Here is a 20,324-nt window from a genome sequence, read left to right as displayed (position 1 = left end):
TTTTTGTAAATTGCAAATTTTGTTATTTTAGCTTATTTTATATTTTTTAAATATTTAAATTTTATTTTCATATTTTATAAAAATCTTTCCTTCCGTGTTATCAATGCCTATTAAGCCTATTTGTATATACATATACATACATACATATGTATGTAGGTAGCTCAAGCATATAAATGTCGCAATTTGATAATACATATGCCGATTACCACGCCCCTAGTGGCCGTAGACACCTCATTTTTGGCCAGTTCTTAGAAAGAGCTAACGGTAACGTAAATGCGAAATTTGAATGCTTACGCTCAAAAAATGTGAAAATTACAGGGTATTTTTCGATATGCCACGCCCCCAAAGAGGCGTGACAATTATTTTTAGGGCATCGATAGAGGACGTTATCAGTAACTCAACTATCCAAATTTGAAGCTTCTAGCTCTTAAACTGTAGGAGATATAAAGTTTTGCGGCTTGCCACGCCCCCTTTGGGCGGACATATATCCACCATAGCTTGTTGGACTTGGGTGGTCAACTCGCATATATATACCAAATTACAAGTCTCTAGCATGAATAGTGCCTAAAATATAGCCAAATTTGAAAAATTACTATATCTTCAGGTCCGATTTGCCACGCCCTCAGTAGGCGTAAACATAAAATTTTTTCATCGGTCTTTATAGAATTATAGCATTAACTCACGTGCGAAATTTCAACGTTCTAGCTTTAGAACTTTATGAGATACAGTTTTATCTGATTTGCCACGCCCCCAATGGGCGTAGATATATCCACCATAGCTTTTTGGACTTGGGGGGTCAACGCGGATCTACATACCAAACTTCAACTTTCTAGCTCTTCAACTAACATGATTTCTGGTATATCGGAAAATGCATTTTCCGATTTGCCACGCCCCTAGTGGGCGGATCGGGAAAATTTTAACACTTTATAAATCGGAGTTATACACGAGTATGTGTTCCAAATTTCAAGTCTCTAGCTTCAATAGCGGCGAAATGAACTGCGTTCATACGGACAGACGGACAGACGGACAGACGGACAGACGGACAGACGGACGGACGGACGGACGGACAGACGGACGGACAGCAAGACGGACATTGCACAAAACCAATATACTAATTCACTTCGTGAATGAGTATAACAAGAAAGAAAGCTCTAGTCGAGACTGCTCGACTACGAGATCCCCTGAACCCTACAAGCAACTGATATTTCAATAATAAATAGCACAACACACACACACGAATACAAACAACAAACGCACACACATACACATACACACAAGCATACACACACACTCACATATACAGGCGATTGCGCTTGGGTTGCGCTGCAGTGTTGGCAATATAATGAAAACTTATTTGTTGAATAATTTAATTTCTAGACGTACGATCGTAATGAAACTTTCAGAACGTAATCATAATGTTGAAATGTATGTGTATACCGAAGCACAAGTCTCTAGTATTTGATATACGACTTTTACAAAGTTGAGGGTGAGGGGGTGGATTTAGGTGTGGGGGGTAAATTTTAACAAAAACCGAAATTGTATAAAATTCATCTTAATATACATTTTAAATTTGGAGACTCTAGCCTGAAAGATGTAGGAGATAGAATTTTTTAACTGATCTTCGATAAGGTTTTTTATCGATAAAAAAGTATCGGAATGAGTTATCGTTTTTTAGTGATAAACTCGATATGCGCGCGATATATACGGACATTTTAAAAAAAAGTTTAAGTCTCTAGCTCTTATATCTTCTGAGATCGACGCGTTCATACATACGGACAGACGGACGGACGGACGGACGGACGGACGGACGGACGGACAGACAGACAGACGGACAGGGCCAAATCGACTCAACTCGTCGCCCTGATCAAGAATATATATACTTTGTGGGGTCTGCCACGCCTCCTTCCGCCTGTTACATACATTTTAACAAAACCATTATACCCTGATTTCCCATTTTCAATGGGTTCAGGGTATAACAAGTAAGAAAGCTCTAGTCGAGACTGCTCGACTACGAGATCCCCTGAACCCTTCAAGCAACTGATATTTCAATAATAATTCGCACATACACACGCACACACACATATGCAAACAAACAAACACAAGCACACACACACACACAGGCAGCAAACAAACACAAGCACACACACACACGAGCACATATACAGGCGATTGCGATTGGGTTGCGCTGCAGTGTTGGAAATATAATCAGAACTTATTTGTTGAATAATTTAATTTCTAGACGTACGATCGAAATGAAACTTTCAGAACATAATTATAATGTTTAAATGTATGTGTATACCGAAGCACAAGTCACTAGTATTTGATATACGACTTTTACAAAGTTGAGGGTGAGGGGGTGGATTTAGGGGTGGGGGGTAAATTTTAACAAAAACCGAAATTGTATAAAATACATCTTAATATACATTTTAAATTTGGAGACTCTAGCCTGAAAGATGTAGGAGATATAATTTTTTAACTGATCTTCGATAAGGGTTTTTATCGATAAAAAAGTATCGGAATGAGTTATCGTTTTTTAGTGATAAACTCGATATCCGCGTGATATATACGGACATTTTAAAAAAAAGTTGAAGTCTCTAGCTCTTATATCTTCTGAGATCGACGCGTTCATACATACGGACAGACGGACGGACGGACGGACGGACGGACGGACGGACGGACGGACAGACAGACGGACAGGGCCAAATCGACTCAACTCGTCGCCCTGATCAAGAATATATATACTTTGTGGGGTCTGCCACGCCTCCTTCTGCCTGTTACATACATTTTAACAAAACCATTATACCCTGATTTCCCATTTTCAATGGGTTCAGGGTATAACAAATCGTTATGTTTTTCTGCAACTAGCCAATTGTCATTGTTACCGTCTTTAACAAACACTTTGTTATTCTCAAAAATTACTTTTAACCCTTTTTCAGTTGCTTTTGACACAGATATAAAATTGCATTGCGATTCTTTCACATACATATATGTAAAACGTCAACCAATTCGATCGTTTTATTTTTCCACTTAATCAACACATTCCCGCAACCTTCAGTTTCTATGTAATTATCGCCTGCTAGTTCTACCCTCACCTTTGCCTTCGCCCTAGTGGAAAGAAATCGATCAGTATAGGTATGTTTGCTCCATTTGGAAAATTGTGTCTAGAAGGTCAATCAACGTAAAAAGTGGTACCCAAACACCTTAACGTATAACATATTTTCTTGACATTACCCACGCAGACCGCCTTATTATTACCAATGAGCGCCCTCCATTTCCATAATACCAATCACATGCACATACTGAACGAATACACTTTACTATGATGGTGTTTAGTTTCGTATTCATCTTTATTATTCTGAGCCTGGGTTTATATACCCAGACTCATGTATAATTTCAACCCTTAAATCTAATGTATCTATTGCTGAGTGTGTAAGGCTCAGCATTGGGCTATTACATATTCTTATCTTATCGCTGAGTGTGTAAGACTCCGCGTTGGTCTATTAGCTTTTCTTATCCTATCGCTGAGTTTGTAAGGCTCAGCGCTCGTCTCCTTCGTAATCTGACTCTGGGGTTGCAAGGGTTGGTCTTCATTTGTATATTTATGCAGTCCGTACATGTGGCCCTTATCGCTATCACAGCGCACTACCTGCTAGTCGCTGAGTGCGTCGGAGGCATGTATACGATCATCGTATATTCATATGTTCATGCCTGAACATTCTGCGGGGGGCCAAGTGTGTAACTTCCGGAATTGCTGTCTGTGGAAATCTTAATAATATACAGGACAAATACAAATTTGATAATTGTTAATATTCTTGACGAAATGATCATCAATCCAATCCTTATGTTCGTGCCTGAACATTCTGCGGGGCCCAGAGAGTGTGACATCCAGATAAACCGAGTGTGCCACCAGTACCTTGGACTTTTGCTTAGGTGGCGGCTCCCATGCCAAGTGAAGTCGAGCCTCTTTGAAGAACTTCCGCGGTTTTTGGGTGTCATCATTTGTTGCATTAGTATAGCTGAGTGCATCTGTTGAGGAAGTTGTCAATCGTTTCATTGTTGCCGAAGCCAAAGCCTCCAAATGGTAGATATCCTTCGTTTGATCCTGATGCTTTAGAACAGATATTGATTCGCTTGTAGTAATTATGGTTGTTTCCTTTAAAATGTTGCTGCTACTTCCAATTGAATCCCTTTCCGATGTAATTGTACTTGCAGTTTTAGTCTCCATAGTTGGTAGCGCTGCTGTGGTCATCACTGGAGAGTTTGAGTCGGTATTGTCGCTGTTCTCTTCAGCTGCACATCCAGCCGCTGTTGCAGTCTCCGCAGAAGTTTGCTCTTCCGTCGTGCTGCCAACTGTGGAAATATCATCCATTGGTCGAACTTCCAATTGGATATCTGTTGATGTATCTTCAGCGATACTCAACGTCGATGTCGAAGTTGTGGCAGAAATTCCATTCTTGTCCTCATCTTCTATGCCCTCCGAATCCAATGTCGGAGTTGGTGGAGCCCAGATCTTCTTTATTGATCTCTTGTCTTCACCCTGCTTTGTTTTTGTTGTTACTACTTGAAGTTTATTTTCTTGTTCTGTAGATTCAGTTATATATCTTCCCATGTGGGGGCTTGCCGGCGGGTTGAAATCCCACTTTTTGAACACAATTGCATCCAAAGCTGCCTGAGATGCTAGCATCTCATCAGCGGTGACCTCGTCACTGTTATCGGAGGTGCTCACGTAATTTCGTATACTGCCTTCATCATCATTCTTCAGCAGTTCCTTGTCCACTGGCAAATAACGTTTGTAGCGTCTGCATAAACAGTCCCACGCTAACTTGTAGTTACCTTTTCCCATTGCGAAATTGCTTATCATTTGTACATCTTCTCCTTTTGTCGCTGATATCCTTTCTGTTGTGGATTATTTTGGTGAACTGCTCGAAGAACATCGGCCACGCCTTAGGACTTCCATTAAAGTAAGGAAGTGTTGGTCTCTGTCGCTTTGGAGTGTCTTCTTTTATGTTTTGCAGTGCACTTATTTTTCTTTCCAGCCTTTTAGACACTGTGTACACTTTGACTTCCAGTGCGTCTATGCCATCGATTTCATGGACACGCTTATCATATTTATCCTCCAAATCGGTAAGCGTTGACTGGACTTTATTCCAGAGGAACTCTAGCGTTTCTTTGCTGTCTAGAGCATCCTCCTGGTTGCTGAGCTCAATGTTGGCCTGCACTTCTTCAATGTGCAGCCATACTCTTTGAACTCTTATGTCCAAAAGGTTAAGCAACTTCACCATTGGGCTCGACCAACCGAATAAAAACATCTCTTGCGTTGATGTTTCCGGTATCGTTGCCCAGCTATGAAGTTGGCCTGTGTCTATGGCGTGATCGGCAACTTTGGTCCTGAATTCTGCCATTATGCCATCAAATATTTCTTGTTAAATATTGATGGTTGACGACACAGTTGTGTGTTTATTGTAGATCCATTGGCTTTTCCCGTTGGAGGTTTTTTTGTTTTGATCACTAGGTTGATCTTGCTGTGCCTCGACTCACAGCTTGGGTTGGTAAGCGAATGCACAAATCTACTATTATTTAGCACTTCACTTTGTACTAAACACAAACACTTTTCCTTATGGACTGCATCGAAGTATTAAAATACTTCATCCGGCTCGAAGGACCATGAACGAATACACTTTACTATGATGGTGTTTAGTTTCGTATTCATCTTTATTATTCTGAGCCTGGGTTTATATACCCAGACTCATGTATAATTTCAACCCTTAAATCTAATGTATCTATTGCTGAGTGTGTAAGGCTCAGCATTGGGCTATTACATATTCTTATCTTATCGCTGAGTGTGTAAGACTCCGCGTTGGTCTATTAGCTATTCTTATCCTATCGCTGAGTTTGTATATTTATGCAGTCCGTACATGTGGCCCTTATCGCTATCACAGCGCACTACCTGCTAGTCGCTGAGTGCGTCGGAGGCATGTATACGATCATCGTATATTCATATGTTCATGCCTGAACACATACCATGTGCATTGATAATATTTATGCACATGAACCAAATAAATTGCATATTGACTGTCGATAATCATGTTGATAATGATTATTGTTGCTGCTTTGCTAATATGTTGTCTGCTTTCCAATAATGTTGTGGAGGTTTAATTTAGTTATTTAGTTAAATTATTTCCGCAGCTAATGCCTCTAAACTTCTTCGCCAATTCAATTAAGTATCGATAGATGCTCTGAACAGATTTTCTATCTCTCTCTTAAGCCACTCTTTCGGCGGACATCGGATAATTTAGTAAATGAAATTAATAATTCTAGACACAAAGTATCAACATATTTAATATCGAAAAATATTTATAAATAGTCAAAAAAGTTATTCAATCAAATTATATTTAAATTGACATGCAGCATAATCTTCATCGTTTTGTCATATATAATTACCAATTATATAGGTATTATGTACTTTCGAGCAATTTTTACATTGAAATACAATATTTTCCATTCTTATTACTTTCCTTTACATGCAACTAGTTGAAAAAAGCTATCGTGAAAATTGAATAGTTCAATCCAGCGACTATTCAACCGTCATTAAGCACGGATACTGATAAAGGGCTTATGCTGCAGTGTAGTCTTTGTTCTATTGGGTCCCTTTGCTCTCTATATTTATTCTGTCGCACACACAAACACACGCATATCCTTTTTATACCCTGAACCCATTGAAAATGGGAAATCAGGGTATAATGTTTTGTGTGTGTAACAGGCAGAAGGAATCATCGCAGACCCCATAAAGTATATATATTCTTGATCAGCACGACGAGCTGAGTCGATATAGCCCTGTCCGTCTGTCCGTCCGTCATTCCGTCCGTATGAACGTCGAGATCTCAGAAGATATATGAGCTAGAGAGCTGAAATACTCGTGCATACTCGTGTATAACATACGCAGTACGAGTTTGCTTTATTTTTTCGATAACTCATCCGATAACTTTTTTATCGAGAATAATCGAAAAATTGATTTTGTTTTTTGAGCCTCATCGGAGTACTATTAGACGCGAAGACTTCAGATTTACTGTGTATATACCTATGATGAATACAAACATTTTGTAATCAATAGATTTTGGATACCACGCCCCCTTCGCCCCCAATTTGTAAAAAACATATTTCAAGTACTAGAGACTTGTGCTTTGAAATGTACACAGATTTAGACCATATAATTACGCCCTGAAAATTTCATTAAGATCGTGTGTTTACAAAAGAAGTTATTCATCGAATAAATTCTCATACTATTGCCCACACTGCAGCGCAGCCCAAGCGCAGTCGCTGCTTACTGCGCAGTTAGCAGAGCGCGGGCGCGTGAGGGCGGATGCATGTGTATGTAAGTGTGCGTGCATAAAAGAAGTGCAGAATGGTAAGAATATCAGCTTGGAGGGTTCAGGGTATCTCCTAGTCGAGCAGTCTCGACTAGAGTCTTCTTACTTGTTTGGGTTGGGTTTGGAAAACTGCTTAGCGAACGCTTGCATTCAATTTCTAGTTGTAAATCTTGAAAAATTGCCATTGAATGCAAAGATTCTGAAAGCATTCATCAAACAGTTGGCTGAAAGTCTGGAAGTTCATTCCATATATATATATTATTTGTTGAGTATCAAACAATGACAATCTCTAATTTTGCCTTAAACTTCCTACACTGCACGACATTTTCTACACTCTGAAGAATTTAAAAGCAATGTTAGCAAAATTTATTTTTTTTATCCGTAATGACAACACAAAGTAAACAATGAAAATGAATATACATTATATTTAGTATATTCACTTACATAAAATCGAGAACTCATCCCGTTATTTTGTTATCGATTAAAAACCTTATCGAAAATCTGTAATATAATGATATCTGCTACATCTTTATAGCTAGAATCTTCAAACTTTAAATATTTATTCAGATGCATTATATACAATTTCGATTTGATACAATTCACCCCCACCCCTATATTCACCCCCTCACCCTTAAATCTGTAAAAAGTATCTGTATTTTATATACTAGAGACTTGTGCTTTAGCAAATACACGCAATATTACAATCACAATCTTGATGTTTCACGAATAACGTACATCCACAAGAAAAGTTGTTAAATAATTAAGTTCCCACAGTAAGTCCACACTGCAGTGCACTGCAGCCCTTGTACGATTATGCGTGCATGCGTATGTGTGTCTGTGAGTGTGTGTATTTCTTGTGTAAGGAAGAAGCAAAAAATTATATCATGATGAAAAATCAGTTGCTCGAAGGGTTCAGGGGATCTCGTAGCCGAGCAGTCTCGACTAGAGGTATTTTACTTGTTTATATTGCATATTTTAATCAAAGACTAGAAAACTTCTTCGACTTGTATGTATACAGCAAGTTATTTTCTAAAGATAACTTTAAGAAGATATTTAAGTAATTTTGGGCATTAGAATCAAATATTTATGAGTATTAGAATCAGATGTATTTATAATTATTAATATAATAATTATATTACTAATTAATAATTTAAATATTGATTTAAATCAATCAGAAAGTTATAGGTTATATTTTCAGTATAATAGGTCTTATGCCATTTTAGCTAGTAATACGGATTAAAAAGGAAAAGCTAAGCTGGCCTGCTATTTCTTTCTGTGCATTGAAAGGCAACACATGGAATGGACCACGACCACTGTTGGGCTAGCGACAGCATTCACATATGGCAGAGGCACACAGACATAAAGTCGTACAGCCGCACAGCCAGCCAGGCAGTCAAATCTGTCCATTTGGCTAATAAATCCTTGAGCAGCTTATTGAGCAGCGTCTGCGCATAAATATTATGGCTGCCAACTGGTAACTGGACAAGCACGCAAGTATGGCGACACTGGCGAAGCTCAGAGAGACGCCTTCATTCACTTTTCACTTCAATGCTTTAAATCGTTGCCCCTGTTGCACCTAGCCCCTGTGGCATTTAAGCATCGCATTCCTTGACCGCCTCGTACGTGTTAAATAAAATTCGACGTTAGTTATTTTTTTGTTTGCAATGCTCGCTAGGCAGAGTGAAGAGAGGGTTTTGGTTTTATATAGTGCCTCATCCTTAGACGATTATAAAAGCATCTCTCTGGCTATCCAGCTAGAGTTGATATACCGAACTACTGTACTGAAGGAGCATAAGATATTTGGTCAGCTAGAGTATAGCGCAGTTTGTTATACCCGTCCGCACTTTAGCTTACCATAGCATGCAAATTCTTGAGCTGACATTGGATTTCGGTTGGCTGTCGTGCTGGTATGCCTGCTCAGAAGTTTTATTGTTGTTGTTGTTATTGTTGTTGGTGCTGTTGGTGCTTGTTGTTTCTTAAGTACGCTCGCTGCACTAAAAGGATATGCAAATTGTTTGAATAGCAAACGACATGCTAAACAATTTCTATTCCGGCCCCTATAAAGAAAGAAGTCCAGCGTAACATTTCTCTTTAGTATGTTTTGGCAGTGCCCTTGGTCAAACACTTCTGCTGCTGCTGCTGCTTCTTCTTCTTCTTCTCCTGGCCATCGCATTTTTGTTTGTTTTTGCGCATTAAGTTGTTGCAACAAGGATACGAGTACAGGGCGTACTCTCAGCCCAACTGAAATGTACAGGAAATGTTTTGTTGTATTTCGCACCCGCTGGATATAAATCACAGTGTCGCATGTTATTTGGCTTCGACTCCTAGGCCATCGTACTCCATGTTGGATTATTGAATTAGTTGATTATGTGCGCCAGCCAGCAACAACCTGAGGAGGAGCAGGAGCAGGAGCAGATTGCGGCATTTCTATCTGGGGCTTGTGCAAGCCTATAAATCTTTTGCTTTTTACACATTTGAAATCGCATTTAAGTCCGTAACAATGCCAGCTCAATGTTGCGGTAGAGAGAAACAATTAAAGCTCTTCTCAGGCATGCCTCTTCCACCCTCTGCCACACACGAAAACTATGAGGCAGCGCTTCATTAACTCCCAACAAATTTAGCTGAATTTTGAAATAAACAATATTCACTCGGACACTGTACAAGAAAATTAAGAAGACAGACTGGTAAATACTGACTTTTAAGCCTCCTCTGATTTCCCTCTCTTGTTCGCGTTCTTTTCATTTGTTCTTTTCGTAACTAAATTTGATCGAAAGATGTAAGCATGTTTTAAAGGAATTTAACATTTGATTTGAGAGTTCATTTAATCGAAGCTAATCTGTGTGATAAAGATCTTCTGTATTACAAAGGGTAACTTTATTTTACTTCAACAATAAGTATAATCTACAGTATAATTAACAGTGTTATTTTTAGTATCAATCATATTTAGTATCGTTATAGAGCCAATCAATTCTATAAAATGCATATGATAAAAACATTTTAGCTTTTGCCTTAGTCTGACTTGATACGTAAAGCTTCCTTTTACTTCGCATCAACATAATCATGCCAAAGAAAAGTTGTACAAATTTATGAATATAATTCGCAAACTTTTTAGCAAAAGTTTCGCTTAAGTTTCGTTTAAGTTGTCAAGCCAAAATACATAATCGAAAGCTTAGTTTAATGCTGTGTCGAGCACAATAACTCACCCAAACTCCGCCCCACAGGAAACATATTCAAAAGTCAACGATGCTGGTAAACGGCTATAAACATGGCAAATCCGAGGGCAGATGAAGGTAAGTACTCTTCTTATTCTTCTTCTTCATTTTTTGTGGTATTATATTTAGAGTTAACATTGATGGCAGATTGAGTCAGTCTTTGGCAGGACAATGGGACGAGTAGCCAGCAGGCAGGACAGAAAAATAAATATTTCAACAATAAGTCCCAATCTGCTCAGAGATGTTGGCATGCCTTACTTTGCCTTTTCTGTATGGCTGAGGGCATTTTTTACTGGCCGGTCTGCAGCTGAAGTTGCTTGGAAATGCAATTTCGCAGCAAGTAAATCTGATAAAGCAATTGTAAGTGAATTGCATTAGTCTGAAATTAAGTTTAGCGAGGTAGACTTCCTATACACAGGATGAAGCTTCAATCGACGAACAATTAGCAAGCACAAAGCATTCCTTAAGGGCCACAATTTGCTCTTTAGAATATCAGTGTCTCGAGTAAATCACTTAACCCTAATCCTAAGTCGCAGCTATTCATATCAATTCGCTCCACGAAATCAAAACGAGAAACGAGAGAAGAAGTAAAAACCCTGGCACTAGGAAGGACACGATTTTTATACTCATTCATTCAGCGCCGTTTCTTTTTCTCTTATTCAATTTCTTTTCTTTTTCCGTTTTGTTATTTTTGCCTTGTTACAAGGATATTGACGACGCGTTGTCGTTGACGTCCTCATCGTCGACGTTGTCGTCGTCCTTTCCAGGATGATGATAAAGTGCGACACCAAACCACATTTTTATATATTTTTATATGCTGGCAAATCTATGTGGCAGTTGGCGGTTGCATATTTATGCACAGTTCAAAGATCAAAATGAATATTTTATTTGATTTGATTGCTGCTTGGCTGGGCTGCTACAAGAAAAGCATTTTTAAGCGCGAGCTAAAAACGCGCTATTCTTGGCATAATAAAGTCCTTGGAGAGCCAGCAGCGGGCCAATTGTCTGCTGCTTGATTGAAATCCAGCACTCACCCGACAACCCACCAGACGTCTTCCTCATGTGTATTCAAGTTGTGCACGTGCTGCCAATGTGGCTTTATAATGGGTCGGGTGTTTGCTGCTGCTCCTCAATAGATATACTTAATGCACTGACAATGTGCCCTCAAGTATGCAAAGTCTTGCAGGATATTATTAAGGTGTTGAGCTCAAGCTCTGCACTTGAACATATCAAATGCGGCTGTCTCTTCGGAGATTCCCTATATTCGGAAAATGATTCTGCTTGCACTTACAGTGTAATTAACTTAACGATTTCAGATGTGACTAAAATCCAATCGATTGAAAACTCGCATGACTAAGGTGTTAAACTAGGAACTATCTAACGATTTATGTAAAACTTATAATTTAATTTTTCTTAATTTTGTTTGTAGTTTGGAAAATGAACAGAATATTAATGTTGTACACTGTTAGTCGATTAAAGATAAAGACAGTTAAATCGTTGCGTTGTATGAAAATGATTTTCGAACAAACTATTAGAGTAAATTTTGAAAAGAGTCCGAGCATAAAGATATTCATATGCTTGGCACTTGTACAACCAAAATTAAAAGAGGAAAAAAGTGTCAAATATATCATCAACCTATAGCAATTTGGAATCAAGTAGTAATTTGGAATTAAGTAAGAAGGCTCTAGTCGAGACTGTTCGACTAGGGGATACCCTGAACCCTCCATTCTACACTTTTATGCACACATACATACACATGCATCCTAACGAGAATTGAGAATTTATTATACTCATTCACGAAGTGAATTATTATACTCATTCACGAAGTGAATTAGTATATTGGTTTTGTGCAATGTCCGTCTTGCTGTCCGTCCGTCTGTCCGTCCGTCCGTCCGTCCGTCTGTCCGTCTGTCCGTCTGTCCGTCTGTCCGTCTGTCCGTATGAACGCAGTTCATTTCGCCGCTATTGAAGCTAGAGACTTGAAATTTGGAACACATACTCGTGTATAACTCCGATTTATAAAGTGTTAAAATTTTCCCGATCCGCCCACTAGGGGCGTGGCAAATCGGAAAATGCATTTTCCGATATACCAGAAATCATGTTAGTTGAAGAGCTAGAAAGTTGAAGTTTGGTATGTAGATCCGCGTTGACCCCCCAAGTCCAAAAAGCTATGGTGGATATATCTACGCCCATTGGGGGCGTGGCAAATCAGATAAAACTGTATCTCATAAAGTTCTAAAGCTAGAACGTTGAAATTTCGCACGTGAGTTAATGCTATAATTCTATAAAGACCGATGAAAAAATTTTATGTTTACGCCTACTGAGGGCGTGGCAAATCGGACCTGAAGATATAGTAATTTTTCAAATTTGGCTATATTTTAGGCACTATTCATGCTAGAGACTTGTAATTTGGTATATATATGCGAGTTGACCACCCAAGTCCAACAAGCTATGGTGGATATATGTCCGCCCAAAGGGGGCGTGGCAAGCCGCAAAACTTTATATCTCCTACAGTTTAAGAGCTAGAAGCTTCAAATTTGGATAGTTGAGTTACTGATAACGTCCTCTATCGATGCCCTAAAAATAATTGTCACGCCTCTTTGGGGGCGTGGCATATCGAAAAATACCCTGTAATTTTCACATTTTTTGAGCGTAAGCATTCAAATTTCGCATTTACGTTACCGTTAGCTCTTTCTAAGAACTGGCCAAAAATGAGGTGTCTACGGCCACTAGGGGCGTGGTAATCGGCATATGTATTATCAAATTGCGACATTTATATGCTTGAGCTACCTACATACATATGTATGTATGTATATGTATATACAAATAGGCTTAATAGGCATTGATAACACGGAAGGAAAGATTTTTATAAAATATGAAAATAAAATTTAAATATTTAAAAAATATAAAATAAGCTAAAATAACAAAATTTGCAATTTACAAAAAAGAGTTTTCCGCGGGATGTGAATGAGTATTCCGCAGTCGGTAGCGCCCGACTGCAACGTTCTTACTTGTTTTTTGAATAATTTCATTTGTAGACATACAATCTTAATACAACTTTCAGGACGTAATCATAACGTTAAAATGTGTGTACATTCTAAAGCACAACTCTTTAGTACTTAAAATACGTTTTTTTACAAAATTTCAGAATTTAATCATAATGTTTAAATGTATATACATTCCATTATTATTAATTGAAATACGCATTTTACAAATGTGACGCTGAGAAGTTAGATATAGAGGTGGGGGTAAATTACAACAGTCTATATATATAGAGAGTTGTGAAAAGTGTTCCTACACTTATAACTCGAGATCTGCTGGACCAATTTTCATGGTTTTTGATTTGTTGGATTTGTCTCTGCTACGAGTGGGATAATAGATCTTAAGAATACTGAACAAATTTCACGAATATTTGAAAAACGCGGTTTTTTCCCTAAAGATTCAGATTTCCATTGATACTCAGTAGGCTGCTCTCATATTATACAATAGTATAGAAGTAAATAAACAAATGTAGTCAGTCAGTCTACGGCACAGCCTCAGGCGAACCTGACTATTCATAAAAAATAATACGCGTGCATACAGAAGATAAATATCTCGAAAGTTCAGGTATTTGTTTTTTCGATTGTTTTATGAGGTTTTGTGCGAGGGCATATTCAGTATTACTATTAATAAAAATGCCGCGTCCTAGAAGATCTAATCTTTCCCGGCGGACCCATGATGCAATTAGGCATCGGAATATCGCGAGTCAATTATTTGACGACGAACGAGAAATCGCCCGAGAAAGGCGCCGCGTTAGTACCCAGCAATGAAGGGCCATAATTCGTGCTTCTTCAAAGAGAGGCAGCCCGTGAAACTGGTTCAAGGATTGATTTGAACCGAGCAGCGTTTCGATATGATTGCACCATTGACTACAGCTTGCATCGTTTAGTTTGCATTGGTCCAATGGACGTTGTTTGCCAGCATTGTGGCGCATTGAAGTTTGATGGTGAAACGCCCGGTTTGTGCTGCCTTAGTGGTAAAGTGACATTGCCATTAGTGGTCCCGCCACCAGAGCCATTGTGTTCCCTGCTTTATGGCGAAACACTAGAATCACATTTTCTAGCGAACACTCAAAAATACAATGCCAATTATTGGAGACGGATAAAATCCGACATTTAAGGTAATCTACGTTAATTTTCTTTTCTACAGTTGTAAAAAAAAAAAAAAAAAAAAAATTTGGAATAATGAAGTTTGTTAGATTTCTGTAAAAAGTGTTTGTAAATCTAACCATAACTATAGTTTTGAATTTATAGATTCAAGGCCAGATTTTCCATCGCATTGGATCATTGCAACCTATTGTTGGCAAACCATCAGCATTATTTGTTCTTGCACCTGACCAAAAAACAAAGAATGTTGTTTACCACAAGGTGCTTCAATGAAAATCCGATTAATAAATTAATCAGAGTGTATCCCAACCTGAACAACATAGCTTTCAACAATTTTTTACCTAGAAATAATGGATAGGGCAATGCAACGTTTGTTGGGCCAGCTAGTATTATATAAAATACATATAAGTCTACATTTTACATTTGTTAAAATTTGGAAGCTCTAGCTCCTGAGGTGTAGGAGTTATAACTAAATAGCTAGCTTTCGATAATGTTTTTAATCGATAATAAGTTATCGGGAGTATTTACAGAGAAAAACTCGATATGCGCGTAATGTACACGGACCTAGGAACAATTTAAAGCTCTAGCTCTTATGTCTTCTGAGATCGACGCGTTCATAAATATGGACGGCCGGACGGACAAACAGACGGACAGGGCTAAATCGACTCAGCTCGCCCTGATTAATAATATATATACTCTGTGGGTGTCTGCCACGCCTTCGTCTGCCCGTTACAGACTTTTCCACAAAACCATTAAACTCTGATTTCCCATTTTCAATGGGTTCAGGGAATAATTATGACTGAAAGCAATGCATACAATATAATCAAAGCAAATATGAAACTTGAGGCGATCGCTCGTTTTATTTGTTAACGTCAGTTCCGAGAGCAAAGGGTGGAAATTTGGGTGGGACAAGTTACACTTGTCCAAGAATAGGTACTTTTGCGGCAATTATAAGCTACAGAAAACCTTATCAAGCATCTGATAAAATCTTCATATCAAGGTTTGTAATACCTTAATTTACTCGTCCACACCTGTCTCTACCTCTACCACACCGGTCTCTAACCTTCTATGACCTACATTTATCAAGAGTACAAGGTATAAATCATTCTAAGTGAACACTTGAGCAAACCAACTGTTTCTTACACTTGAACATAATTTCGTATATAAGCAGCTCCACTAACCATAAGTAATCATTAATTTTGCAATGAGATTATCGCTGCTGCTGCTACTTGGTCTTTCTGGTGTCCTCCTTATGACCCAAGATGCTAGATGCGAGGAATATGATGACTATGAGGACTATGAGGACAATAAGGACTATGAAGATATTTCTGCTTCGAAGGAAGATGATGGTAAGGCTGTTAGTGCTCGCAAGGAAGATAATTGTTTTGTAATGATGAACATATTAAAGGTAAAATCCCCGAAATTATGAATGAAAAATTTAATCAAGCAATTAAAGATATCGAAGAAGAAATTAGTGAGGAAGCAAGTCCTTTAACACCCTCCAATCCCGACAATGGAGCTAAATTCGGGTCGAAGAACCGTCCAAGGCCGATCAAGAGGACACCCAAAAGGCCAAGCAGGAGGCCAATACTAAGGTTTAGGCCTAAACGGAGGCCGAACCAGTTCAAAAGGAGGCCGAAGCCTCTGAGGCAGCTGAATAAACTCCCCTAAGAAAAACGCATAGGTTGAAAATTCGTTTAAAATCGCAATGCTTAATAGTGCTTAATTTTAATTCATGTATAGAAATAAAAAATATGACGAAATTAGACAACAAAGTTTATGAAAACAGTGGTCGTGGGCTGGACACCGACTCGAAGTTCTCGGCTCGCTGCGTTCTCGTTTCGAGCTGAAAATCCATCAAAGCGTAGTTGTTCCAAGGCTGTAGCGGATTTCACATGCTTCGCTGGAGTTCTATAACTCGAATTGGCAGATAGGATTGAGAGAGCCACACAGGAAGCCTGTTCCGGCCGAGGCGTCGACATCGGCGTCGGCGGTGGCGAAGGCAGCGGCTTCTACAAAACTTTTTTGCCAACGCTGCTGGGCAAAACTTTCGCCGGCGTCGCTGAGGCTGCACAAAAATTGTGTCCAAAATATGATTTGTCTGCTTAAATTGCAGTTGAGCTTTAAAAATGTTTGGAGTTGGCATATTGCAGCAGCAACAGCAACAGCAGCTAAGCACGGATTCGTCGGTCCTTTCACCTAGCAGCCACCTAAATGCGCCTAAATGAATTTTTGCTAGTTGGCTGGCGAAAGTTTTGGCTGCACCTTTGAGCAAAGTTTGTTCGTGTGCCTCAAGTTTTTGGCCAAACATTGCCAAAGGCTAGGCCTCGGCTTGTTGCTCAACTTTTATAATTATTTGATTTGCTACACAGAAAGTCTCGTCTCGTCTGTCTGTATGTCTTTCGGGTGGATGTGTGTAAGCCCTTCGCCACGCCCAACTACGACTCAACTTTCATTGAAAACTTTGCATTTATTTTCATACCCATTGTAAATGGGTAAAGAGCGTATGTTTTCCTGCATGTGAGGAGAAAGATGGAAGTTTTCCTATTCTTATCGAATACATACATATGTATGTATGTACATATGTGATTTAATGACTAGAATTGCAACGCCATCGATAGTTTATTTTATTTGGAAACGGATAAAAAGTATATTTTCATTTCAAAGTGCATATGAAGTTAATTCCAGTCGAATACATTTAGGGTGGCCATGTCCCGCTTTTGGAGGTAATGTCCCGGTCTTCCGACCTGACATGAAATTGTCCCGGTTTTCAACTGTTTCGATAAAAGTATCGGCATTTTGATAAAATGCGACTCAAAAGAACAAGTTCGCAATTTTGTGTTTTTTTTTTTTTTTTTTTTTTTTTTTAGAAAAGCAGCGCAGATAAGATGGTAATGTTTATTGCAGCAAACGTAAACTCGTAAACGGAGAAGAAGAATATATGGATAAAAAAAAATGCAAATGTTTTGAAATAAAAGTGTGAGCATACATACATATGTACATATGCACATGCATACATATGTATGTATATATGAAATAAGTATCAATGTACAGAAATAGTTTTCGACCGTCCCGGAATGGCCTTCAGCCCATGTGGTCGCCCTAAATACATTCATACATACATATGTACATATGTACATTTCTCGAGCTTTCTCAATGGGAGTAGGAGATTAGAGTTGCAACTTGCAACACATTCGATAGTTTCTCCCATCAACATTATCGATATCTCTATAAATAGATTTAAAAACTTGTACAGCACTCGAGACATCCCACAAACACATTTCATAAGCTGTCTACATACATAGATGACGAGACAGACAATTATTCAATTATCCAAATAAATTCATTATCTATATTGAGCTATTTTAACACATATTACGCTGAGAACGTAAATAATTTAGGTAAGATAGCACACAGCGCATTTCGAAACAGCTGTTTCCTAAACAAACTTTTCTCAATTGCCAGATATTTCGGTCACATCGAAGGGCTTCCAGTTGATCTGCTGGGAGATCTCTCCGCGAAATAAATAAATAACAGTTGATCTGAGACAGTTGCAGCATGAAGAGCAACGATGCACTTAGTGCAGCAGTTGCTTTTCATTCTGCTGTGCCTTGGATGCCCCTCGTCGAATGCGTTGGTGTCTCTGCCCGCATACAGGAGAACAAAGGAAGCAAAGAAGGACCTAGTACTGTTTTTACCTCGGCGTCTGACATATTTACCAGGCGAAGATGCGAATGGCAAGCTGATCAAAATGGGATCCATCACGTACAGCGCATCTTCAATGAGGTATTCGGCAAATGCGACGCTATCGGAGCTCGTCATAAAACGTAACTCGAAAACTGGTTGCTTAAGTAATATTTTAATATTATTCTTTACGATATACATTAGCTACTTGGTTCATGTTCTGCTGTAGGTGCGCGATGATACATGCAGCGCAATAAAAATATGAATGAAATACCACAACACCGTCACCTCATAAATATTCGTTACATTTTCAGCTTGAGTTGTCCGCTTTTTAGCATTACTTCAAGCGCAAAACTCCATTTAGCAAGTCGTCCGACTTCGGGCACATATGTTACCCACGTTCATATGCTAAGTACAATACCCCCTCGCAGTTGGTGTTCGCTTGCTCTGGCCGCTTTCGTCAACTGCAACATAATTTATGACGCTTTCATTAAATGCGACAGGCGAGACAAACGCCCACACACAATCACGGCTGGCAGCGAATGCCCGACGTGCAACTGCCCAACGAAGTCCGTGCTTGAAATTTGTTACCGGGCTCTGCCGTGTCCTGCCAGGCCCGTACCCTGCCTATGTCTTTGCCGTGGCCTGCTCCCTTGTATCGTGTGCTTCCACAAAGCGAACGACAGGGCAGCGAGAACTTTAACTCGGTTACGTGTGCCAGACAGTTGTCAGGCGGAACGCCATAGATGTCGGCAACATTTCACCCCGAACGGTGTCAATTTTTTAATGTCAAACGGTTAACTGGCATACCGCTGCATACAGCGCACCGCCCACAACTCACAGCGCAGGATCGCTCGATCCTGCCGTCGCGTTCTGACATAATTAAAAGCCATTAATCACGTGTGCTGATTCAACAACGCCCACTCACAAGGTCCTGCCCCGCCTATCGTTTGGGTTAATCAAGCCACTTGGGGCGATAGTCCGAGCTGAATTTAAATTGTGCAGCCAAGACAGCCCCAAAGCGGCTTGGCGCTATCGCCGCTCGTATCGCTGTTACAGAATATGTCCAACTGGACAAATTCTTTTTACACATGCTTCGTTTTTTATTTGTTTTCCGTCTGATTTTCGTTTTTTACCCCTGCTTTCCGTTTCATTTTTTTTTTTGTTTTGTTTTTTTTTTTTTTTTTTGAATTTTGCAAGCGGTTTTTCTTTTTTGTTTGCAGCATTTTGGCGTCAATTAACGTTCTTTGTTGTGGCGTTACATTGGACACTTTTTCGACCGGGGCTCACAGAGCCACGGCCATAGGCAAATCTATAGCCCTACGTAGATTGGATGTTGCGCTTCACTGCACGTCAGTTCAAAATCATTCGGCCACGTTAAATACTGATGCATCTACACTTGCTATCGACTTTACTTAGCGATCAGCAGCAGAGCATTTCAGTTATAAAGAGAATAGCGAAAAATTACATCTTTTGATAAGATCGATAATAATTTGAGTATGGTATTATTATCTAGTAAGAAGTAGTCGAAAATTATGAAAAGGATTTACTTATATATGTAATTATTATTTATTAATCACCTCATATAACTTGTTCTCATCTTGCATATATACAATATTTATAATATAAATTCTTTATTTTCCAACTCCATTTACATATTACATTTACAGCATCTCAAAGCAAAAGAGCTAGAATTTCGAGAGTTTCATTACAATCAATCTTTTGTAACTTAACAGGAATATATTCGAAATATATTTATATAGTTGTGAATTTAATTGTGAATTTAAAAAAAAAAAAATCATTATTAACCATAAAAGAGAATGATTATAATTCTGTTTTTATTTAATTTAAAAATGTAATTTTTATTTAAATATTAAAATACACAACAGTGAGCAAAGGCTACTAAAGTTCTTAAC

The 20,324-nt window shown here is 38.8% G+C and overlaps 1 protein-coding gene and 3 long non-coding RNA genes across 4 annotated transcripts; 2 read left to right on the top strand and 2 right to left on the bottom strand.

The window, feature by feature from the left end:
* Positions 1–3,699: 3,699 nt before the first annotated feature.
* LOC149091536 (uncharacterized) lies at positions 3,700–4,868 on the bottom strand. Its single transcript, XM_089260237.1, has one exon. It carries the CDS (start codon positions 4,859–4,861, stop codon positions 3,767–3,769), a length of 1,095 nt encoding a protein of 364 aa, XP_089116363.1. The 5' UTR covers positions 4,862–4,868; the 3' UTR covers positions 3,700–3,766.
* Positions 4,869–9,182: 4,314 nt separating this feature from the next.
* On the bottom strand, positions 9,183–12,008 carry LOC149091535 (uncharacterized). The gene is made up of 3 exons (XR_016196802.1): positions 10,571–12,008; positions 10,064–10,124; positions 9,183–9,988 (listed from the first exon to the last, which is right to left on the bottom strand). It is a non-coding gene; the product is annotated as an uncharacterized LOC149091535 (long non-coding RNA).
* Positions 12,009–15,848: 3,840 nt separating this feature from the next.
* Positions 15,849–16,499, top strand: LOC149091534 (uncharacterized). The gene is made up of 2 exons (XR_016196799.1): positions 15,849–16,073; positions 16,133–16,499. It is a non-coding gene; the product is annotated as an uncharacterized LOC149091534 (long non-coding RNA).
* A 1,485-nt stretch (positions 16,500–17,984) lies between these two features.
* On the top strand, positions 17,985–18,687 carry LOC149091533 (uncharacterized). Its single transcript, XR_016196852.1, has 2 exons — positions 17,985–18,125; positions 18,190–18,687. It is a non-coding gene; the product is annotated as an uncharacterized LOC149091533 (long non-coding RNA).
* Positions 18,688–20,324: the final 1,637 nt, after the last annotated feature.

This window comes from Drosophila navojoa, chromosome 4, assembly GCF_054131105.1.
Source record: "Drosophila navojoa isolate 15081-1374.11 chromosome 4, UAZ_NAV_1.0, whole genome shotgun sequence".
Classification (NCBI taxonomy): domain Eukaryota; kingdom Metazoa; phylum Arthropoda; class Insecta; order Diptera; family Drosophilidae; genus Drosophila; species Drosophila navojoa.
The sequence above is the reverse complement of the archived record's forward strand: the minus strand, read 5'-3'. Positions and strand labels throughout refer to the sequence as shown.